Source organism: Tiliqua scincoides, chromosome 6, assembly GCF_035046505.1.
Source record: "Tiliqua scincoides isolate rTilSci1 chromosome 6, rTilSci1.hap2, whole genome shotgun sequence".
NCBI lineage: Eukaryota > Metazoa > Chordata > Lepidosauria > Squamata > Scincidae > Tiliqua > Tiliqua scincoides.
The window spans coordinates 26,136,093-26,161,706 of record NC_089826.1 but is presented as its reverse complement, the minus strand read 5'-3'; the positions used below and the strand labels follow the sequence as shown (position 1 = coordinate 26,161,706).

The following is a 25,614-nucleotide window of genomic DNA, read 5'->3' as shown; positions in this document are numbered from 1 at the left end:
AGATGTGGCAGCCTACCAGGGATAAGTAAAACTATTTTTACTTACCTCCTATAGGCTATCCAATCACACACACACACCAAAGCCTGCAAAATGAGTTCTGTTGGTGTGGAAGAATGCTATAACATAAGAGGGAATAAGATTGGGAAGTAAGTGATGTATATGTAAACCAGTCCAATATCTGACAATTTAGGTCTGTTTTCCATGTGTCTTCAGAAGTCATGGGTGTAAATTCTTATATTTACTATTACTATCTATTTACTATTCCAGTTAAGTGTCAAAAAATAACTTACAACACTTAAAAACTAATAAATAAATTCAATATAATCATCCAGTAAAAAAATGTTAATATTGGAGAAAACAGCAAGACTAAGCAACCAAAATGACAGCGATCGAACCAGTAAAATACTCAAAGACTGGATCCAAAGACTTAAGAAAATCGCCTTAGGGTGCAATCCTAACCAGCATTCTAGCATTGACCTAAAGGCAATGCAGTAAGGGAACAAACATTCCCTTACCGTGAGGACACTTATATGACTGCTTCCTCAACTGCAGGATACAGCACATGCCCCATTGGCACAGCTATGTCAGAGCTGGAAATCTGGTTAGGATTTGGGCCTTAGAGTCTGAGGACCAAATCCAATCCAACTTCCCAGCACTGGTGCAGCCGGCACAATGGGGCATGCATTGCATCTTGCTGTAAGGGAGCAATCACAGAGGCCTCCTCCAGGTATGGGAATGTTTGTTCCCTTTCTTTGAGGTTGCATTGCTGCAGCACTAGCATTGGAAAGTTGAATAGGATTGGGCCCTAAGGCAGCAATCCTAAACATACTTACCTGGCAGTAAGTCCCATTTACTATCATTGAGCTTAGTTCTGAGTAGAGATGCATAGGATTGGGTTGTTAATGATATCATTGTTCGAACTAGAATGAGATCTGTAGAAGAGCACACCAGATGCATTACAGAAAAGTCTCTTTTGCCAATTGGCTTACAACAGATGAAGGAAAGGAAAGGCCCTCTAGAGAAGATCTGAGAAAATGGAAAGGCTGTTATGAAAAAAAGCTGTCTAATCTAGAGCATGGGTGACTGTGGTGATGTCATCTCTTTCCAAGGAGAGCTATGAATGATGCAGCAGCCAAAGCTGATGAAAGGTATTTTGTGCCACAAGAGTCACTTTGTGTGTGTGGGTGGGGGGGGGGGGTCCTACAGATAAGGATGGGTGTTAAGAGTACCAGAGATGCAAACAAGTTGCTTAAATGGGAGTGCCAGACCCATGCAAAAGAGGTTGAATGCACTAATCTGATTCATCAACCCCCACACAAACAGCACCTCAGTCTTCTCTGGATTTAGTCCTAGTCTATTATTCCTCATATAGCCCATTCCTGACTCAAGGAAGCACTTTGAGACATCCACCACCGTATCTGGATCCAATGAAATGAAAAATACAGTTGAGTGTCATCAGCATGCTGAATTCCAGAGGATGGTGTTCCCAACCCAGGCAGGCAGTCCAGAAACACACAACAGCTGGTGGTATCAAAACATCAAAAAGATGTTGAGAAGAATCATCAGACTCATACTCCCCCTAATTTTCTCCCAGCTTATGTTATCAACCAGAGCAACCAAGATAGGTTTAGTGTTAAAACTCATAATAAAAGGCAAGTTTTATCGCACAACCTCAAATCATTTCCTTTGATACACTCTCTCTCTCTCTCTCTGTGTGTGTGTGTGTGTGTGTGTGTGTGTGTGTGTCTATTTGTTCCCCAAGTTTAGCATAAACAAAACTTCTTTGCAGAGAGAGTGTTTTCTAGACATTACAGTATTTCCACATTCTTCCCCCGCTGTGTACTCTTTCAAGGCATATGCACACATAAAAGTGGGTGCCTATTCACTTGAAGTCTAATATTGGAACAAATCAGGAATTTCTGAGTAAAGCAGGAGCCAGTCCAGTTCCAACAAAGCTTCCCTCTGAATAGTCACAAAAAAAAATGTGTTAAATGGTAAGAAGGAGAAAAACAAAAATAAATCTAGCTTTCCAGAGGATTTGTTGTAGTTACAACTCTATAAATAACATTTTGGGGGGGGGGGGAGAGACTGATCCAGGAAGACTTTTGTCATATGCTCAAATGACAATGAGCTACTCTTTGTGAATCAACCCCAATACAAAGGAGGCCAGGATGTTGCCATCCTTCAGTCTCGGAAGACTATGGTATTGCGCTCTGAATGGTGGTTCTGGAACAGAGTGTCCTCTCCAGTGCGCGAAGCCTGGGTAAAGTAGATATGGAGGATAGACTGCTTCCCATGCAGCAAAACCCCCCTCTCCACGTCGCTGAAATGGTCCAATGGAAAGGCAGAAGCCAGTATGGTTGGTTCCAGTGGCGTCGCAGGAGTTGCCAGAACGTGACTGTGTTCAGCCATGAACTGCCTCAGGGATTCAGGCTCCAGATTTTGCCTTGAGGTTGACTCCCGAAGCCCTTTCCATAACTGGATGTAGCCACAAGGCAGTGGAGGTTTGGGATCAGAGTTTTCCTTCTCTCAGATGAGCTGCCTTCCCAGGCTAAGGAGTCCCATCTACCTGGTGGCTGTTTAGTCGGACAAGTACAGCCAAACTGTACTTGTTGTACAGCCAAGTACAACAGCCAAACTGTTACAAGTACAGCCAAACTGAGGGCCTATTCTTATCCCCCAGCCCACAGGGGAACACAACACAAGAACTGATCAAAGAGTCAAAAAATACTCTAAAGCAGGGTGGTCCAACTTTGATCGCTAAGGGAGCCACCAATGGATGACGTCACTGCCAATTACTTCCAGGTTTGAAGCCAGGCAGCAGGAGAATAAGCTGGAGGAGAAAGTGTTGGATACGGTGGGGCTTTTTGATCTCCCTGCCGTGCTGCTTCAACTTCCAGAATGGAGCAGCAGGAGATTGAAAAGCCACTGAAGCAGGATGAGGGGTTGCTGTGGCTTAATAATGCTTAATAGGCAGAAATAAGAGCTAAGAGGCCAGACAACTCACAGGTAGCCAGTAAATGATCTCTTTATCATCAAGGAAGCACTTGGTGAAATGAACTCAAATATACAAAGGACAACAGAAGTCTTGTATACAAGATGGTAGATTCAGAAGCACAAATGAATTCAAAGGGTTAACACAGCAAACACTCCTCTCAATGTTTTGCAGACTTTTTTTGATGAATGAATCTTTTGTTGCATAAACAAAGATTCCTTTAGTATTGGGAAGTCTCAAGTCCTTGCCCCACTGTACTCCTCAAACACTATGGGACCAATTAAGACATGCAGATAAGCCCAAATACTTTAAAACCATGCAGGCTGCTTTTTCGTTTGTTTGTTTTAAATGAATTGCACAAGTGGATGCAATAAAAGATACTTTCTAAAGTTCTGTACAGTGTCTGAGTGGAGAGGAATTTTGTTCCATAGTGGGAATCTCAGCTGTGATGTATGACTCACCCGTGACTGTGATTTGATTACCAGCAAAAAAATGTGGAACATTCACACATAATTGGCCCCAGCAGTTAGAAGAAAAAAAACAAACAGGACTATTATTTCAAAGTATTATCACACACAGTTTATTGAAAATCTGTCTTCAAACATTAATCCCAAAATGGGATCTTCTAAACAGTGCCTCCCACAAAGGCTGATAAGGCTGTTGAATGTGAAACCGCTGCATTAGAACCACTAAAAGCCCACTGAGTATTTGGTAATGATGGGTTCTATGTGTCGTTCAGAAGCCCTGATAATATACCCACAAATTTAAATTCTGTTTTACATATTACATATGAAGCAAAGTGGTTCCCAAACTTCTTACCAGAGGGACGCACTTTTTTAAAATGACACTCTGTTGGGACCCACCTACCTTTACAAGACTTTTTTAAAAGTTTCGCTTTACCAGGTGCTCAAACCTCTGTTTTTATCCTTTTTACTATGGTGGAGGAGACTACCTTTTGGAGCATTTTTTTGAGCTCCATGTTCATGGCGTTGGGACCATCCTGGTGGCCCTTTGTCTGGCGTTCTATAAGAGCTGAGGCACAATCACCTACTCTTGAGTAAACCTGCATGTGCTGCTCCATTTTTGTTTCTATAGGGCTCAATACATTTTCCTTTTCAGCTATTGGCTTGTCAGTTTTGTGACCCACCAAAAATTGGGTTGTAACCCATTGGTGGGTCCCAACCCACACTTTGGGAATCATTGATAGTAGCATATTATGACTGTGAAACAATAAATTCCATTTCATTATGTTTTAAGGTTAAGGCTGCCATGTTCAGCACACTGACATGGGACTGAAATTTACTTCTGGAACATTTAACTGCTTAATCTGTTAGATTAGTTATTTAAAAATTTGGAAGACGAGTTCCCATTAATCAGATTTGGTTTTTAAAATATATATTATATTTAACACTAATATTTGCAAAATTGACAGAAGGCAAAAGTCTCATATTAGAAGAGGCATTCCTCCTCCTCTTACACACAGGAAGGGGCTGTCCATGATTGTGCCCGCCATGCAATCATCCAAAAACAATTATTTTTATTTCAGAACTACTGTTTTTATTCATATGCAAATGTACTGAATTTGATTAATTAATTGGCAGGCAGCCCAATCCTAACCTGCCCTGGGGCAGGCAGGTGCCTCGCCAGGGGAAAGGGGAATTCATCCCCCTTACCCTTGATAATGCCGCAGCAACCCCAATGGGGCTGCTTGGAACCCCCTCCAGAGGTGGCACAGACCCAAGGAGCCCAGACTTGCCCTGGGTTGCCCAGGACTGGGATTAGGCTCCAGCACAAGTGCTGGATGGATCCTGGTCCCACCCACCCCCTGCTTGGCTGCAGCCTACCCACAGGCCCACCTACCACCCACCCTCCCTCCTTCTGCCTTCCCCAAGCCCCTATGCTAGCCTGACTTGACTGGAGCGACCCTACCTGTTGCATCAGCCCATGGGGTCAGCCTTTGAAGGTTGGCCAGCCTCCCTCCTCTCTCGGTGGCACAAACACGCCTTTCAGCACATTTGCAACACCCGGGGCCAGCACAGAGGACTTGTGCTGGCCCAAAAAACACTCTGGATTACGCTCTAAAACATATGATTAATCAGCTAAGATTTCTTTTAACTGAGTGATAGTCCTACATCTGAGTAAACATGATTAGAACTGGGTGTAAACAGATGACAGAAAATAGGAAAAAAAATCTTCCAAAGGACAGCTGCAGTCAGGGCCTAGGAGAGGGCGGGTAAAAGGGGGTAATTTGTACCCAGGCCCAGGGTCAAAAAGGGGGCCCAGGAGCCAAGGGAGGGGGCCCAGAAATTTCCTTGGAAAGACATTTTCCTGTCTATTCAGACTTGTTGCCCTCACAGAATGCTGGGGACACTACCACGAGCTTGCAGCTTGCAACTACTGGCAAGCCATATATGCTGGGCTGAGGAATGCATACATGATACTGCTTAACACAGTGTCAAATCTGGGAGGAAACTGGCCTGTTACAATAGCTCTTTGGCTTGTGGATCTGCTTACCGTGAAGGAGTATGTTGGAACTCAGGGACACAGCTGCAAGACAACAGCTGCTGCAGAAGCAAGTTTTGGTACACACAAGACACCTTCCATTCTAGTGAGCGCCTAAATATGACGGTGTCAATTTTCTGCATGATTTTCTATATTTAAAAGATTTTAGAGAGGAGTGTTTTTGATTTCTGTATTACTGTATCTAGCTGCTGATGCCACATGGGTTAGTAGACCTGGGCTCCAAAGACTTTTCCAGTTGTCTGCAACCTCCACCCTGTTTTGCCCTTCCCTGTCCCCATTTTGCTCACCTGTCACCACCCTCCCCCACTCTGTTTCGCCCCTCCCCCTTTGGAAAGGGGCCCAAAAGAAACTTTGTACCCCTGATAAAAATTCTTCTCAGAGGCCCTGGCTGCAGTAGCCTGTTACAGCAAAAAGTCTTCTAGCTGCTTAAAGATAAACACATTTGTTTTAGCATCAGCTTTCATGTACTAGTAACCACTTCATCAGATGCATAAGATAGCTCTGCTCTGAAGAGAAACTTCACAGAGGAAGTTTTCTGAGCAGCTACTGTCTCTTCTTTGGAGGACTATACAAATGATAACTGCAAGAAAATCAATTGCACAGGTAAGCAATTTTTTAAATTCTTTTATATAGACATGAACTATTTGTTTAGAACAAAGAGACATACTAGAATCACACAGCAAGTGGGGACCTTGTAAATTTACAATTTTGTTTCCTCAGTTTCTTCCTCTATCCCAGCAAATGTGTGAGGCAGCCTTGCTCACTCTTATTTCTGAACTGGTCGTGCAAATTATATTTATCTCTGCCTTTTCTTCCTACTATTTATATTCGTTACCAATTTGTTACAAATGTATTTGCTGCTGAAGCATTTATTTATTTGTTTAGCTATAACAGCTTTGAGAACTACTTTTTGTTGAAAAGTTATATATAAATATTCTTAACAATAATTTAAGGAGGGCAGGAGGTCTGGCTCAGTTGGTAGAGCTGCCACCTTGTATGCCTGAAGATCTGAGGCTGCCAGTTCAAAACAACCGGAAGTACCCGAGAACTGAGGACACGCTGATATACTGATGAGCTGACCCTCAGCTGGTGGCAGAGAGGAGTTGCCAGAGAGAGGCCAGACCGGGAAGAAATCCAGCTGGAAGGAGGAGTTCTATGAAAGACTAGAACAATTCAATTGTAAAAATCCCTACGGGGGTTTAGAACAGGCTGCCTATGAAAACCGCCTTGGATTAAAGTCTGAGGAGAAATCTGACCACCAAAGAAAGGCGGTATATAAATACCTGTATAAATAAAATAAATAATTAAGAATACCTATTTCTCTTTATTAACTCAAAAAACGAATGAATGTCTTACTCCTGCATCCTACTGGTGCCAGAAATTACTCTTTAAAAGTGAACAGTTTCCCTAGTACTGTATTTCTATATATAGATGACCTGAACAACTTTGTAGCTCACAAAGTTGAATCAGCCCACCAGGGGCTTGGTATTAGACAGATTCATATGTTCATGATAAGCTTCTTAAAACAACAAAAGGGCTACATCCTAAGAACCACCAACAGAATTCTGCTTGTGTAATGGGGCTTTATTTCTGCCTCTTTTCCACTGAAGCCCTCATCAGGGGGCCTTCAGGAATGCTAAGAGAGCGGGTAACCTTTGCAGCAAAAACTGGGTGCTCCCCTTTCATGAACTGAAGTGCCTTCCACTCAAGCAAGCAGCTCTTTGGATCCAATCTGAAGAGTTGTGTAGCACCTGACAGATTTAAAAAAAAAAAAAACTTACTGTGGCATAAGTCCTCTAGAATTTGAAAAATATTGTTTGTTTTATCACATGCCTGTAAACTGCTAAAATGGGAGGAGGGTTTCAAAAAACAGGCAGGAAACAACTGGTATGACTGATGGTGCAGCAGTATGGCAGGTCAGATTAACAGCCCAAACCCGAGCTGCTCAGGGCACAGGGCTGCAGTGGTGTCAAAAATGCCTGCCGTAGCATCCTGCATGCTTTGGGCAGCCGCTGCCGGCTCCTTGGGACAAAGTCCCCTTCTCCCAGGTAAAGCAAGCAGCACCACAATGGGGCTACTCGATTCACCGCCAACCAAAAGGTCAGCAGTGAATCGAGAGGTGAGCCCAATACGGAGGCTCTGCCTCCCTCCCGCCCTGCTCCCTCCGCCTGGAATGCCTCCTCCCCACCTTTCCGTGCCCTCCACCCGCCTCTCGCCTCCCCATGCCTCCCCCCACACCTCCCCCCACTCACCTCTCCACTACTTGGCGGTCCATGCCAAGTGGCGGAGCTTTGGTTTCCACCTGGCAGTAGCCCAGTGCTGGCCAGCACTGGGTTACCACTGGTGCTTGCCTGGCGCTAGGGCCCACAAACATGCCTTATGGCACGTTTGCAACAGTGCATGCCGACGATAAGTCAGCGTGCACTGTTCAGGATTGGACCCTAAAGCCAGATTAAGCAAAAATGTGACGTTTAATCTCCTGAATCCATGTTTAGTCACTCAATCTACCAGTCCCAAAATTACATTACCATTAGCCAACATCTTACTAGCATAGCATTATATGTATTAAAACAGAAATATATATTTTTGAAAGAGATCATAAGAAAATTATAAAGAAACTTTTTAAAAATAACAGTGTGGGAAGAGATTTTTCAAACTGAAAAATTCAGATGATATATTTATACTGAGTAGGTTCATGAGATATTAATGCTCAAGTTGTTATTTCTGTCTCTCCCTCAATGCTGACTTGATGACACTGGATAATGCTTCCCAACACCCTTGTTTCATTCTTCACAATTTTATTTTCACCTCCACCTTCTGAAAAGAACAAAGTCACCAGCTAAATTCAGTATTCCAGGGACTCTTCAGTTTAGGTAAGAGAATGCTCAGCCACTTATATCAGAGACTGACTGATCAGGGTCAAATCAGAAATGACATAAAGTTCTGTGCTACGTTCATCCATTATTTTTGTAACTAAAAGCAGCCTCAACAGGCTGTAAGTACGAACTGAGGAAGCAGGCAGAGAGAGCCTGATGAACACATTGCCATCCAGCTGTTTTCAGTCTGAAATCCTCATAACAGCATAAGGAAAGACCTGCTGGATTAGACCAAAGGCTAATCCAGTCCAGCATCCTGTTTACCACAGTGGACCACCAGCTGTCTGAGAAGTCCACACACAATGGCGAAGGCTTATTTCTCTTCCACCGTTGCTCCCTGCAACCGGACTTCAGAGGCATATTGCCATTGAACCTGGGGGTAGTTTATAGTCATAGTGACTAGTAGCCATCAACAGGTCTATCCTCCATGAATTTGTCCAATCCCCTTTCCAAACCATCCAAACTAGTGGCCAATACCTTGCGACAAACAAGACACCTTCTCACCTTCAGTAGGAAAGATACAGGAACTCTGTATTTTTCCACAGCATTGCAATCATTTTTTGGAGAATAAAGCATGGAAAAGAATTAAGCAGCCCTTCCACCTGCCATTGTTCTGCTCCCTAGTTCAGCCTCCCAAAGCTGCTTTCCATTTTTTTTTTCAAAACATGTAAACAAATAAAGAAAGAAAAAGAAAACTCAAACACTCTGCACTGTATCTAGCTTGTCCCTGGTCTTGCTTCTGACAGTTAAATCAAAAACAGCATTCCTCAACAGAATAGGTTAAATTATAATTTTAATATCTATGTATTTGCTAGTTAGTGTTTTGAATTGCTGAGTCATCTCAAACCTGAGTACCACACTGAAAATTCAATCGCCCTGTGAATGTATATCTTATATAGGTATTGAATCAGCAGATCTGCAGTTTTTAAAACATGCTTGATAAGAAAGGACTCTCTACATCTGACCTGTGCTTTACAATTGAGAAAATTTACCCAAAATTAAAGAATCTTCTACTTTGTATGCTTTCCCTACTAAAATCTTGGTATTTCAGGTCTAACCACCAATGACACACGCTGGACAATCTCTACCCTCAATCTCCAAAGGAGCCAATGCAGGTTTTACAACTGCATTGTGAGCTACGCTTCCCTACTACTCCACTCCTATAACTAGAGGTGGGTGAAAACAGGTTTAATTTTTAGTGGATTTTGGTGTTTTCCAGTGCAGAAATCAGTGTCATGTGTTTTTATTCCAAAGGCACATTTTTAAAAAAATTATAATTGTAATTATATTTAAATTATAATTGCTTTAAAAGTGTGTTAGGTAGGCACACTTGTGATGTAGGTGGTATAGTGTCAGCAGATGCAGCCACATGCACACAGAGAGATGTTAGAGAATATTTACAGGTGTCATGTGTTTTTATTCCAAGGGCACATTTTTTAAATTGCCCTGTACTTGCAGTGAGAGAGGAGTGACCTTTCCTTCACTCTGCATTCCCCTTGCCCGATCCACACCTCTTTCGAAGGACCAGGCCATCACATAGCCTTACTTTGTTGCCAGTGCACTGCTGCCCCAGCAATCAATCATGCTTGGTGGTGTCAGGCAAAGTAGAATAGTGCCATGTAATCCTCATGGCAGCGGGGCCAAAGATGACCTTCCACAGTGTGACGTACCACCAGACATAAGCATTTTACTGGCTGGAAGGCAAGGCTGAGACTTATACCTTAACTTGAGTTGCTGACATTGCACATTAAAAATAAATGCCAGGAGCCTAGCCTGCAATCACTTCCCACCCAGATTATGAAGATGGCTTTGGTAGCTAGCCAAGCTCGTACTGTTCACCGGTTTCCAGAATGAAGCAAATGCTATTGTTGAGTAGTTGTGGGCTGGATTCACAGAATCTACAGAAGCTATTCATAGACAGAAAATCAGAGACAGAAAGACCGGTGTCAAACACAGCATGATCAAATGAGCCTGAACAGAATGACTTGCCAGCATCAGGTCACCAGAAGACTGTCTAGGACTGGGGTAGTCTGATCCAAGAATGTTTGTACGGGGATCCTAGCCAATTAAAAGGTTGGGCTGAAAGCCAATCAGGGCCTGAGAAATCACTGAAGAACCAGAAAAAAAAAGATTAGGAATTTTTACTGCTATCCAGCCTTTTTCTGTTGGCTGAGGCCTCCGATTCTTCTCATTTTGAGGGAAACAGCATGTCACAGTTTATTAAAATTGAATTAATATTTTACCTTTAATTTAATATTCTTAAATAAGGGCAAATTTTACAACCTAATTAACACCATCCACACTCACCCCCCACCCCCTCCCCACACACACCTTCCAGTATTTGGGCAGAAATAATTTGAACTTGAATATTCACCAGAGGTTCACCTTTGATGACTGAAGTCTACGTGCTTGGATGTTTTTTCAGCTTTAACACTCACTTAACACTCACATAACCATCCCATGGTCACTGAACACGTATTACAACTCTTCTACATATTTAAGCACAGACTATGGATTCAAACCACCTTGGCTTTTCTAAAAATTGGAAAGGCAATACGCAAATATATGGGGAAAAAAAATACATGAATTAATTAAAGCACTCTTCAACTGTAAACCTATAAAGCAGTGAACCTGTAAAATTCAGCTCCATGCTTAAATGATACAGAAACCTCTGGTTAAAGGCTTAAGTTACAATCAACAGTGGAGTCAGGTTTGGGTCACTGTGTATGCAAATACACTCACAAATTACCACCACTCCCAGCTGCTCCATCCTACCTGCCCACCCAGCTTACTGGGCTTGACAGTAGTTGCAGCAGTGCTAGTGATGGGTGGGAGGAAATAGTTTTTGTCCTCACCCCTTTCCACCTTGGCTTGCTTCCAAGCAGCAATTCAATTTCTTGGAAGCAAGAAGGAGCTGCACTCACCTCTGGGGAGGGTGAGAAAAAAAATGTGCCTGCAGGGGGATCTCCTCCTCCTTCCCCTTCCCAAAGAAGGGAGGTAATGACATCCAAGAGACTGGTTTAAAAAAAGAGTTTGCACAGTGCTTCTAAATTTGCTGTAGCCCTATATGCAATTTGCATAGAGAAATATTTATTTACCTATTTACTTATTCAACAGAATTATATACCACTTTCCCCAGAGTTTATTGTTATTTTATATAGCAATAAAGCAATTAAAACATAAAAGTACAATAAAAATAAGAACAATTAAACATAATACAGGAATGGGTTATAAAAACAGCAATAAAACCATAAGAACAGCACATAATAAATCCTAAACACACTGATTTTTAAAAAGTGTCCTTAGGAGCATCCTTCTTCCTCAAAAGTCAACTTGAAATAGATGTTTTAAACCGTGCTGTAAACCATAAACTGTAAAGAGGGGTTGCCTATATAAAAAGGGACTGTCCTCAGATCTTCCGCCAGATCTTCTCACCATAGGTGAGGTGCCACAACAGAAAAGGCCCTGCACCTTGCCGCCATCCCCTTGGCTTCAGATGAGGCAGTATCCTAAGCAGGGTCTGACAATTGTAAGGGATGTGCAGAATTATGTGGGAAAAGGCAATCCTAAAGATATCCCAATCCTATGACACATAGGGCTTTAAAGGTCATAATCAACATTTTGAATTGAATTGAAATGGAGAGTCAGTGTAGCCACCGGAGCAACAGTATGGAAGATTCAACCAACCGAGCCCCAGTGACCAACTGCGCTGCTGTATTCTGCTCTAACTGCAGTTTCCAGACCATCTTTAAGGGCAGCCACACATAGAGTGCATTATAGTAGTCTAAATGAGATGTCACTAACGCATGGACTATAGTAGTGAGATTTGACTGACACCAGTACGGCTACAGCTGGCACAACAGCCAAAGTTGGGCAAAGCCCCCCACACACAGATACCACCTGGCAATCCCGGGATAACTGCGGTTCCAGGAGAACTCCCAATCTGTGTACCTACCCCACAAGTCACTGAACAACTCTAGCATTTTAAGACAGAACAGACTTCTATAACTTGCACTGCAGTGCCCTAATGGAGTAACATCACAGGACTGGGTTGTCCCAATCCACAAAATTAACTGGAAAAGCTTCTGCTGAACTGCATCACTTCATGCTTTAAGGAGGTTGCACATTCTGAATGCTCCACCATCAAACAAATTCCCTGCACATAGAAAATGAACCCTTCTCACTGACATAATACTTTTCTATGTATAAAGAGGATACTTGTACTTTGCATGGGAGACAAGTCAGATATGCAACTGTCTGTTTGCAGCCTGAAGTGATAAAGTCCAAGAAAAGCCTCCTCTTGATTCTACAGGTTGTATGAATTGGCCCTCCTGAGTTGACCAACCCATAACCAAGCAAAGGTCTTCAGTGAATTATCTTCTTTGTTATGTTTTCTGTACAGCTCCAAGATCAGAAAACACATTCAGAAGAGTCTTATTCATGTTTCGCACTTGAAGTTCATTTTCCTTCTGGCTTCCAGTTGACAGTGAATCACTAAGTGCCAAAATGCTTTCCTTAACAGTTTCTGGCTACAGCAAGAAAGAAAATACCTTCAGCTTCCAGCCTAAATTTTCATGATAGAGTCAGTGACAAATTCAAATAACCAAAAATAATGGACTCTTCAATGGTTATCTAAACTCTAACTCCTTTATTCTCTATTTATTAACAATATTTGCCTAGTGCATATCAGATTATATTCTTTTACACATTATATAACAATGAATGAAAGAAGATATATATGACTACAGATTTTTTTTCTTCCATACATCAACTGTCCGTAACATCTCTGAACTTCTAAAGCAGACAGTAATTCTTTGTGAATGATACAAGTCTCTGTCTGCAGATCGTACCTTTTTCAGCATCTTCCAGAATACTTTTAAAGTATGTATACACATATAGGTAATACTTTTCTAGCAGCTGATAGCATTCCTTTTGTAACAGACTGGATAAAAATCAAACCAAGTGCTGAATGACGAACTATTCTAAGCCAACCTTTGAATATTTATGTAAATTAATGCACCAAACCCTGCAATGTATATACTTTTCATTATCATTTTCATTTTTTGTGCAAAGAGATATCTGCAAAAGAATAACATAAAAGATAAAGTACTTTTAAATATACTATATTATTAACCAGGAAGTTGTATCTCTATGTAGTTCTAGCCTATCCACAAAAACTGAGAATATACTATAGCTGTTTGTCAAATTGTTTTCAAATGAGTAAACATATTTTGATACAAGGTATCAGTAGAAAATCCTGCCTTGGCAGAAATAAAAGTGTTCTATGACTGATCCCAAAAACTGATAGATATAATTTCAAGTTACATATTTTTATTCCATGGCATATATTTGCCAGACTCATGTGCTTACTGTCAGAATCCTAATAGAATTTTGCAGAGCTCTGAATCTGCAACAGACAAATTCATTTTAGATAATTTAATGGATGTTGCTGGAGATCACATTCATTAGATCTCAGATCACACAGCTAGACATTACCTTTGCCCATGACACAGCTTATTAACAAAAAAGAAACCTCCAAAGAAAGTAAGGGTAGACTCAGGTCAGTATTTAGTTATGAAACAGAATAAAAATCAAGGACAATATGAATGTGAGTATAATTCAAATAACTTGCCCATGTAAAGTGTATTCACAATACTGTCACTAAAATGATAGTACATGGAAGCTCAGATTCTCTTTTTAAGCATTAAGTGGCAAGGCTAGATCTGTTAGCCCATGTCATGATTACTATAAACTTGTCTACACTGTCACTGAAAGTTCCAGTTGGTCTCTTTTGCTGTGACACTGCACCTCACCACTTGCAGAGAATAGAAATGACATTTCGCTTCCCCTCACTCCCTACTTTGTTTACTGACGACCAAATTCAGGCTGAGTTAGTAACCAAGATAAGTACTCTACTTGGTTTCCCGCCCAAGAGTCACCCTCACTATTTTTGTACCACCAAAGTGTGTGAAAATAACAACGAATAACCTTCACACCTCTACATTGTCCAGACAATCACGAATGTACTGTTGTTTTTGTGGCATGCTTCCATTTTCACTCATAGCCATACAAAATACAGCCTTGGATACCCAAACTGCACCAGGTGACAACACACTGCTCTGTTTGACACAGTGCAAACTGCAATCTGCATTCTCCACAGAAACCATACAGTGATGTACATGTCGGGTGGTGCTGATATCTGTCAGATGGTCCTCTCCATTTGTGCCATGCAGCAGCACGCTAACTGCAGGAGTTCTCTGCTTCTCATTAAGATCTGTGCACTCCCAGTTACTCCCGTGTTTTGTACCTCAATTACATTTTGCAATCCATGTTGCTCTCTTATCTATCAGATGATTAATTAGTTGCAGTGGTTAATCCTGGCAGTATGGAGTTGGTTGGGTGGTGGATGGGATATTAGATGTTTATGATGTTCGAATGAAGCATGCATTTCCAGACAGAGAATGAATTCTACATGTGGGAACTGCTCAGTGCAGAATTTGGAGTGTGCCAGAGTGTATCAAAGTATACACATGTGTGCCATGAGCCTTACTGTATAGTTGGTGTGATCTTTGGGCCATGCAATATGTATGACTATTTTATAGCGGATTGGTAGAGTCATTTAGAAGGAAGGTGCTCTGCTACTGGGGGATGCTGTGACGTTGTGGGACGCTGCATGCAGTTCCGTGTTGGGTAGTCGTGTAGAGGAGTACTACCACCGCGTGTGTCCGCACAAAAAGTGTAGAGAGAGAAAAGGTGGTCCATTCAGCATTTGGCTATTGGTCTGTGTTGTGTGATTGTGTGTCAGAGTGGATGAGGCACTACAGTGATATCACTGTTTGTGAGCAGATGACATGTGCAGCTCTTATCAGCGATGGAAGACTTCTCTGCTGCTGCCTATGGAAAGTATGTGTTCATTTGTGCCAAGCCAAGCCACCGCATACAATCACAGCACTGTAGCCGTGCTGAGGACCTGTGCCCGCACGATTGCTTTATACCATGTATAGGCAGGTGCCAGCTTTGGCGAGGCTCTGCGGCAGCATGCAGTTGTGCGCGAAGGGTGCGCATCATGAGCATGGGCAAACCGTGGTGCGTGGCCATTTCACAGCTCTGGCAGGGTGGCGCGGCAAGAGGAAGAGGTGAAGGATGCAGTGACAGCAAGCGTGGCTGAGCAGGATGACCCAGCACTGGGGTGAGCGGCAGAGCACAGGTGCCGGCAAGGAAGGCGGCTGCTGCCAGTGCTGGGCTCCGCCTGGGCAGCTTCCCAGGGAGGCGAGGCGGAGAGCCCGCACGCCCAGGGCCGGCCCCCAGCAGGGCTGCCGCCTTGCTCGGCGGCGTCCGGCCCAGGTGTCGGCCTGGCGCCTGTGTGAAGGGGACCAGGTGCCTCCGGCTGCGGCCGCCCGAGCGGGGCGTGCCCTCCGCCCGGCCCTGACGGGGAGCTCACCCACCTGCCGAAGGCGCGTCTGGCTGCCTTGGGGCGAGGTCCCGCCTCCGGGGGGCCCGGGGGAGGTGGGCGAAGCCATCTTCCGCGCCTCGCCTCCGTCTTCCGCCCCTCGCCGGGTCCTCTCCAGTCCTGCGGCGGCGGCTGCTGTCGTCCCCTCCTCCAGCCGGCCAGCGCCAAGGAGCTCCCTCCTTCACCTTCGCCTCCTTCCAGGGGCGAGAGAGGAGCGCCGAAGCTGCTGCCGCCGCCCGCCCCCAGCCCTGCAATGGGCAGGACGCTGCAAGGGGTGGGTGGCTGGGAAGGGCGCGAGGCTCGCCCAGGAATGACCTTCCCCGGGCAAGTCGCTGCTGCTGCGCTGCTGCGGCGGCGCTCGCCCGCTCCGCGCGCTCTGCCCAGCTTGGCGCGGCGCAGCCTCCAGGCGCCCTTGCACGGCTGCCTGCGCGCGCGTGGCGCGGGGGGGGAGGAGGGAGAGAGCCGGTGCGGGGATTACCACCGCCGCTTCTCCTCCCGCCCACGCCCAGAGTCACATCCACAGCGGAGTGCGAGGAAGGAGCCGGAGAGGGGCGCGAGGCTGAGGCCGTGGACAGCTCCCTCCCTGCCAGACGCTTCAGGGCTGGTGCAAAGAAGGGGCGGCGGCAGCCTGGGAATGAAGCCCTGGCTCTCACGCCTCTAGCCCCGCGACCCACTTTTTAGCATGAGCAGCTGCCAGGACCCACCGGAAGTGACGTCACGACCGAAAGTGACGCCGTCAAGCAGGAACAGCTCTGGCTCCAATCTACCCACACTTACCCAGGAGTCAGTTCCATTGATGGTCAGTGTTAAAAGAATATACGTACATCGTGGCTTGTCAAAAAGAGAGGTCTGGAACATTTCCCCCAATGCGGTCACAGACCATGGTAGCATCACGTCGAATATATTAAAAATAAAATACTGAAATGAATGGGGACCCACCTAGTGGGTCCCGACCCACAGTTTGAGAAACACAGCACTGGAGAAAAGAAAGAAAGAATCCAATCCTAACCCAATCCTATTAACTTTCCAGCACCTGCAATGCAACCCCAAAGGTTCCCTTATCTTTGTGGAGGCTTCCATAACTACCCTCCCACCGCAGCGTGCAGCACATGTATACACCCATGTAGCCATTGGCACGGCTGCACCAGAGCTGGGAAGTTGGATAGGACTGGGCCCTCCTTCCTTTCCCAGCTGGGCTGCTGACAGCAAGCAAGCGACTAGCACCAGGCGAAGCCCACCAGACACGACTCCCGTCTCCACCTCACCCGCCGTGGCCACCACTCTCCCTGCAACACTGTGGGACTCTCATTTCAAAGCTGGTCCTTTGGAGGCTCCCTGGAACACCAGGCGGAGGTGCGACAGCCCTAGGCAGGGCTCCCACACTTCTCGTGTTCAGCTACGCAATAAAGACGACATTTTAGTGCCCCATGTCATTTTCCTGTGGAGGCTCACAGGAGAAGGAACAGGGGGCAATGTCACCAGCACCTCTTCCTCCAGGGAGAACCTGGAAGTGACATCATGATGTCATGTGACATCATGTCATGTGACATCATGTCACTCAGTGGCGATCTTGGGCAACACCATGCCCAGGGACGCAACATCCCAGAGCACAAGAAAGCCTTCTGAGCTTACAAAGGGCCGTTAAAAAGTATTTCCAGAAAACTAGTATTGTTTAAAGGGGCCTCTAGTGCAGTGATTTTCAACCTTTTATGTCTCACGGCATACTGGCAAGGTACTAAAATTTTCAAGGCACACCATTAGTTTTATCACAATTGAGAAGGCACATCATGTTCTTGGTGGGAGGCTCACATCCTTCAATGGCCCTACTAAGAAATGACCCTCTCCCAAACTCCATGGCACATCTGCAGACTGCATTTGTGGCACACTGGTTGAAAATGGCTGCTCTAGAGGCTCAGAAGGCTTTCCAAGCACTTCAGGATGCCACAAGATGCCTCACCACCTGGTACCATGCAGCTCCCAGGCTCTAATGCCACGGTTGCCACTGCAGTGGGTGCTAGAGCTTCTAGTTATGCTTCTGTGTATATGGCCTAGTGTAACTTCCAGAGGGGAGTCCTTAGTCTGTTGCAACAAAACACCACAAAAAGTCTTTTAAAAAGTATCTTAAAAGTGTAACCAATTTAATTTGGCATCTGCAGGAAGTGGGTGTCCCATCCAAATAAAATACTCCTTCTCCCAATGCCCACTTTTTGGCTAATTAACACCTCCTTTTTCCAAGAACAACAGCTGCAGTGTGCAAAGGAATGAACACAGAACTCCTTATCAGTTTGAGCAATTAACAAAATCTATTGCTCTAAACACACTCCCTGCAATTCCTCTTGTCCAGAGAGGAAACTCCCCAAAACTCCACTTAACTTAGTGGGTAAAGGTCTAAAGCCTCCAGTCCAAGTCCAATCCAACAGCATCTCCATGTCCTCTACAATAGATGAGTCCAACACAGCAGAGTCCCTCCTCTGTGTCACAGTCCTCCAGCAAAGTCCTGGCAATCCCCTTCTCCCAAGGTGTGAGTCTGAGTCCTTGCACCTTCTGAAGTGGCCTTTTATTCTTATATATCCCATGTTAAGTCCAAGATGCAGCTCAGCTGTGAACTACCTCATTAGCCCATGTCCTTTGAAAGTCCCATCAAGGTCAAATGAAGCTCAGGTGTCCATCAGATTTGCCATTGGCCTTGATTGATTACATCTGTGGAGCCAGCCCTGCCCTTCCCAGAGCTGTCAACCAGCTGTCAAAACATGGGAATCACTGACAACACCACAGCCCCCACCTGATGATCTTCTCATTTTCCATTATAGTGGGCTCCAGTTTGCTACAGCTTATACCTGCGGTTTTCAAACTCTTTGGGAGTTTGAAACCCACAGTAAGTCTTTGTGGGGGCAGGGGGAGGCAGCGGGGGCAGGAGGAAGGCAGCGACTGTGATCCCCAGGATCACATCGCTCAGGAGGCTGCAGGGACTGGGATGCACTCACCAGTCCCTGCAGCAGCCATCCCTGTGTATGGGGAGCCCTGCGCAAGCACCTGTAAGGCGCCCCAGGTCAGGGAAAGGGAAAGTGAAGCAATCTGCTCTGTCTCCCCAAAAGTGCGCCCTACACGAGCACCTTTTCCTTAAGTGAGTAGCCCCATTGCGGGGCTGCTTCCCTTACTCGGGGGAAGGGGATGAACGTTGGGAGGCGCAAGATTTGGTGGCAGCCCTCCTCGGTGCTGCTGAGCCTGGGCAGCTCAGGATTGGGCTGTTAAGCTATAATGTTTTGGAACTAAATATTTGCTGATGTTTAGCACAGCATAAGAAAAGCAACCATTTTTTCCCCACCTACAAAAGATGCCACAGTTGAATGTCAGTTATGAAGAAGCTAATGCATGATATATTTCCCCAGCTCATTTGTGCTTCTAATGCACCAAAAAGGTATTTTTGGGCACTCCAACTATAAGCCTCCAGAGTAGGCATAAATTAACATTTCTGATTTATAAAAGATATAGAGCAGGTTTAAGTAGGAATACAAATGTGAAAAGGTATGGCAGAGAGCCAATGTGAATATGGACAGAGGTGTTAAACATGATTGGGGATATACAAGAGGGTCCTTTCACCTCACCCCTAAATACCCCTCGTACGTGTTTTTTAAAATTTCCACTACACTTGTAGACTACTTTTCTGCAACAACCGTGTCCAGTCCTGGTGTCTAAACGTCACATATATGTAGTAGGAATGGAGCCCCACTGATTTCAACAGAATATACATCTAAGTAGATGTGCTTAGGTTTGCAGCTTCATGTTGTAAGAAAGTGTAAAAAGAGAGGCAGGCAACAGGGAGGTGTTGGCAGCCTCTGCTTGGCTCAGCAGAGAAGGTTCCCAGAACCACTTAGATCAAGATATTTTTAAAGATTGCATTATCCTGTTTCTCAAAATCAATAGTCATTACAGGACTGTTGGGCATGTTGGGATATAAATGTCTTCCATTCCACAGACAATGCACTTGATGCATTGAGGATGAGCTTCAAACCTGTCTTTCAGTTTGGTTTGGGTTTGCTTCTTTTGCCAATATTGTTGTTATTGCCAGTCAACAAGTCCCCTTGTTCTAAACCAGGGGTGTCCAAACTTTTTGGCAGGAGGGTCACATCATCTCTCTGACATTGTGTCAAGGCAAAAAAGAATTAATTTAAATTTTGAATTTGAATAAATTTACATAAATGAAAATATTAGAGATAGAACTTATATGAATGAATGAAGATCTTGCAATAGCTCAGGGCCTATAATAGACCTTGCACAAAGCAATGCTGGCCTTTTCTTCGCTGCTGCTGCTGCATCACAGACGTTAAACAGCAAGCAGTGGAGGGAGCTCTCATCCCACAGCTGATGTGAGAGGTAGAACAGTTGCCCTCATACTGAGAGCAGTTGTGTCAGGTCAGCATAGGCTCTAGCAAGTCTCCAGAGGGCCAGAGGCTCATTGGAGATTGGGGGCTCCCTGTGGGCCGGACTGAGAGTCCCCAAGGGCCGCAAGTGGACCCTGGGCTGGGGTTTGGGCACCCCTGTTCTAAACCAAAGAAAATGTCAACAGATCTAAAAATTCCATATGATGAAAATTACACATGGTAATCAATGTTCGCACAAGAAGTGAGTTGTATTTGTAAATATACCTTGCTGTTCGTAATAACTCTGTTAAAAATGTTGTTTTCTTCAAAATCAAATTCCTCATTGCTGTCTTAGGGCCCAATCCTATCCAATTTTTCAGCGCAGATGCAGCCACAATACAGCCCTAAGGTGAGGCTTTAGGAGGCTTCCATGACTGCACCCCCACCACAGGGTGCAGTGCACATCCTGTTGACACGGCTACATCGGTGCTGGAAAGTTGGATAGGATTGGGCCCTTAGTCTCTCTCTCAAATAAGGCTTACTTTCAACATTTAGCTTCTCTAGGGGTTCATATGTATAGGCCAGTGCCATTCAAACTGGGGCGTTGTGACGCCCCAGCCTGAGGGCCCTGGTCTCTGCCCCCTTAAGGGGTGGGGGCAGCCTAGAGGCAGGGGGAAGGCAGCGGCGTGATCCCTAGGGGTGGGGTGGGGCACGATCGCTCTGCATCCACATTCCCTGCTGTGGGGCTCCCTGCACCCTGGAGAGGCTGCAGGAGGCTTGGGTAAGTGCACCCAAGCCCCTGCAGCCCCCTGAGTGGCGCAATCCTGGGGATCACGCTGCTGCCTTCCCCCCTGCCCCCTTCCTTGCCGCCTCTTCCCCCCCCCCCCCCGCCCCTGCAAAGATTTACTGGCTCTCAACCTCTCCCAGAGAGTTTGAGAACCACTGGTATAGGCCAATGTGGATAGGACCTATTCCTGACCTTAACATAGACCAAAGGGCCAAGTATGCCAAAATTGGTGGTCATCCAGAATCTATACCCCTCTTCCGTTTTTTCTGACACTAGTGTCACAGTCCCAACTCCCACTGAGCAATGGTCACCTCACTTTTTGAAAGTGGCTGCAGGAGAAGCACCCTGTATAGACAGAGCTATCTCATGCAACCTGGATATGCAAACCTTTCCCAGCTGCAGCTCTGCACTAGAATAGAAAATAAAGTAAGGGCACCATCCTAACCAACTTTCCAGCACTGACATAGCTGTGCCAATATGGCATACTCTGCATCCTGCAGTGTGGAGGTAAGTCAAGGGGGCCTCCTCAAGGTAAGGACATGTTTGTTACCATGCCTTGGGTCTGCATTGCAGCCAAGTCAGTGTTGGGAAATTGGTTAGGATTGTGCCCTAACAGTGTTAGGCCTCTCGCATTTTTGTCAGCCTCTTCTGATTACCACTCTGAGAGAAGAGTTTGAAATGCTGTGTTTCAAGCACTGGTTATGTACACATTTATGCAGAAGAAAATCCTATTGAGTTCAGTGGGATCTGCCTTCACTCTATTGGGATTCAAAGGTAAAGTCTCAAGCCCTCCATAGAGACCAGGATGCAGGCCTTGGTTTTCCCTTTTGGTTTCATATCTACCCCTAGCACCTCCAGCCACTTGGTACTAATGAAATTGCCACATTAGAAGATGTAGGTAGAATCAAAGCACTTTGTACCTTGACTGGATACAGCTGGATATGACTCCCCCTAGGGGACAACTGTAGGTTCACTCCTCACCATCACAATGCAGGTTAAACATTGGTAGAGTATACTGTACAATTACAGTACTGTAATTACTGTAAGTTTATTAATTACTGTAAGTTTATGTTTGTGACTTGCTGATAAATGCCAACGAAACTTTTTGAGAGTGTGTCTACCTCACTGTACTTTCTGTGGATCTGGTTAACATAGCAATCTACCAAGTTGCAGCATATCCATTATTCAGCTGGAAATGCAAGAGGAAGAGAACAAAAGGAAGCCTCCTGCCCCCCCCCCCCCAAAGCTGCAAGGAGCAGCTCCTCCAATGACAAATAGCAGTGGAACAATATGTGGTTACTGAGATCCCTTGAGTGAAAAATGGAAGATGAATTATATAGTGTTAGTATTTAGAATGCTGGATGAGGGCCTGCAAGACCCGGGTTCACATCTCTGGGCAGTCTTGAAGCTCCTTTGGTGGTCTGGGTACATCACTTTCTCAGTCTGACACACCTCAGAGGTTGTTGTGATGCTAAAAGAAGTTCAGTTCAGCTGAGATGTGTGTAAAAGAAGGGTGGCGCCCCAAGCCTTCTCTTGCAGTTACTGTATGCTGCAACCATAGAGCGCTATGTGCTCCTAGGCCATGCCCTCTGCACTTGAGCTTCTCAGGACATGCAGGTGTGGCATGGGAAGGGGACACACATGATACAGCCTTTTGCAGCAATTACAGTCATGCTGTTGAACTCCATGGAAGTGGATGTAACTGGGCAAGTCATTTTGGTGTCACTCCCTGATGGTGTCACCTAGTGTTGTTTGCATGCCCCTAGTGATACCACTGTGTGGGCAGAGATAGGCCCCTCCACAACAATCTGCTGCCTGGGGAAACTGATTCACTTGGCCTCCAGAGCTGACTGGACCTGCTTTATAGCATAGTCGTATACATATCTACTCAAATATCAGTCCCACTATGTTCATTGGGTTTTGCTCGCAGGTAAGTGTGCATAGGATTGTAGCCTCAGTCTTTAAAGTACCACAGAACTTCTTCCTTTATTATTATTCATAAGTATACAATAATATTAAAATATTTTAATACATGTCTGTCAGGTGTTGTGAACCTAATTGGTTAAGGGAGGGTATGAACTTTTAACATAATCCGGTCGATAACAAAATCCTGCCCATTTTAATAAAATATTGGAAAGAACTTCTTAACTTGTACAAACTGTTCGGCAGTTGAGCAAACTGCATCGGAACAAGAGCATCTCCAATTACTGAGGTTTTTCAAAAGGGGTTTGAGGAGGTGCTCCTCAGGGATGATTAAGGAGCAGGGTGTCCAGTCACAGGGAAGTGTATTTGTCAAACTAGATGGTGTTCACCCCAGCCTACACAATGATTCTATGGTAAAACAACTGTCAATACCAAGCACATCAGTGATTGATACTAATGTGTGTGCTTGGGCTATCACCCAAAAGGATTTGTATGACTCATTTCTTCATTGCTTTTGAAACAAGCATTTCTATTTAATCCCATCCAGTCCTTACACTTGAACATTATCTGCTGCGTATTACCTTCTTGTTTTCTATTCCACAGGAATGTTGGGCTAGTCAGTTCCTTCCCAGAAAAGAAATTGTTTCCTGTTATCACTGTCATTCCACCAATGAATCAGCCTTCTGGGTCCAGGAATCCATTCTTCTATGTTAAGCAGCTCCATCATATGCAGTCATTCATTACTGGTCAGTTCCTGCAACATCACTGAGGGTACATCACTCACTAACAACAAGCCTGAAATATATCTTTTCTCTTTGGATATGATACAGAATACGGAGTGCTGAATGTCAAAGTATATCAGCTGCCCATGTTTAGGGGTGTTTTTGACATTTACCACATATACCCACTTCTATAATACGGCCAGTAGCGTAGCTAATGATTGTGTAGCCTGGTGCCAAGCTCAAAATGTTGCCCCGGAAGTGATGTCACAACCGGGCTTTTTAAAAAGTGAAAATTGGGAGGGATCCACCTCCTCCACCCAGCAGCTCACCACACACTTGCTCTGCTGCCTCCCCCCAACCAGTGGCATAGCTAAGGCATCTACCTGCTACCTGGGGTCAAAGAACATTTGTAGCCCCCCCAACAAAATAAAATTTAATAAAATAAATAAATAAATAAATAGTGTGCCTCTGGGTGAAGAGGGATGGTTATTCTCCCCCTGCTAAATATAAAAGGGGCACCACTTGAAAAAAGTGCCTTTTTACCCAGTTAGCAGGGGTAACTGTATTATTATGATACATGGAAATGAGAGCTGATTCATATAAACTCCTTATTGGTTTCATGCTGTATCATGATATGTCAATAACATGTCAATAACATAATAACATGTCATTGGCTCTCAGAATAATCAGTCTCATAAGTCAGTTTTGAGTTAAGAAAATCCACTTTTTGTTGTGTTTTCATTTTCTGGTTAATTGGCCATAACTTTTGATAGAATACAGATATTCCAATGCAGTTTGTTTCACTGCATTCAGCATTAAATTACCTTTCCAATAATATATAACATGATGGTGTTATTCTTACATACCAAGTTTTTCACAATTTTGGTCACTAGTGTCAAGCTCAGCTTGTTGCCCCCCTAAAGCTTGATGCCCGGTACAACCGCAACCCCCTGCACCCCCTTAGCTATGCCACTGAATATGGCTAAGTGGAGTGACAATGGTTTTACACTGAAGAAATGATACATTATCATTTTACTGTTGCTCAGTGCCTATGCCACCTTTCAATATAACTCTTCTCACAATAACAAGAATACAACAACAAAGATCACCCACCCACACACTTCTATTTTTTGTTTGGCATTTCAAAAATATCTAGTTTTAAGTCTCAGTACTGGGGCAAGGAGCCAATCTCTGTCAAATAAAAGCTTAGAAATGCTGTTCCAAACCTATTTTCACACTTACTCATCAAAATATTATCTGTAGGGCAGTTTGAAAATTTTTTTTCTTCTTAAAAGGCAGCAGTACCATGTTCTTGGAAATTCAGTGTATTTAACCAGTAAGATTAATAGACAAGCAGCAGGTGTCTAGAAGAAAAAAATACAGTAATCTAGTGGGGTAAAATACACAAAATGCTATTGTTTGAACAGAATTAGTACCTAACATGTTTTTGCATCTGCAAGGACTGCATATGTGCCTCCAATACAACAGTGTCAACGACACAAAATTCCAGATGAGATGTCACTCACTGCACTTTTTTGAAACTGTAGCAAGATGGAGAATATTCTTGAGCCAAATATTAACTCCCTGAAAATATCTTCTGAAAATATTGATCCCTTTTTTCTCTCTATAGCAAATGGGTGCAGAAAATCATTCCTTTAATTCTTCTAGAAATAGGTGCTAAGTTGGTATCAAATATATTAGTAGTGACAATCATTTCACCATACATCAGCAGTTATCACACTTGCTCCAGAACACATAAGAAGAGACCTATACATATAGCCAAACAAGCACGCTTAAGGGTCTTAAACTGTTGGTCATGGGATACTTAGGGGGAAATTGATATTTATAGAAGAGAGTGAATCCAAAAGGTTCAAATCACAATATACAGTTTATTTAAGGATTATTTAGAATAAGAGAGGGAATAAAAATAAGTGATGTACAAGAGACAACATAATACAAAGAGAGGCAAAACCATCA

At 44.3% G+C, this 25,614-nt stretch overlaps 1 protein-coding gene across 18 annotated transcripts in view; it reads right to left on the bottom strand.

Moving 5' to 3' along the window:
- ANK2 (ankyrin 2) overlaps positions 1–16,181 on the bottom strand; it is a 411,206-nt gene extending 395,025 nt beyond the window's left edge. For 17 of the 18 annotated variants that reach the window (XM_066631612.1, XM_066631616.1, XM_066631619.1 and 14 more), the window contains exon 1: positions 15,840–16,181. In XM_066631612.1, coding sequence (XP_066487709.1) covers positions 15,840–15,914 — 75 coding nt within the window. In that variant the 5' untranslated portion in view covers positions 15,915–16,181. The remainder of the gene's footprint in view (positions 1–15,839) is intronic. The other variant, XM_066631614.1, reaches the window with a different exon arrangement.
- Positions 16,182–25,614: the final 9,433 nt, after the last annotated feature.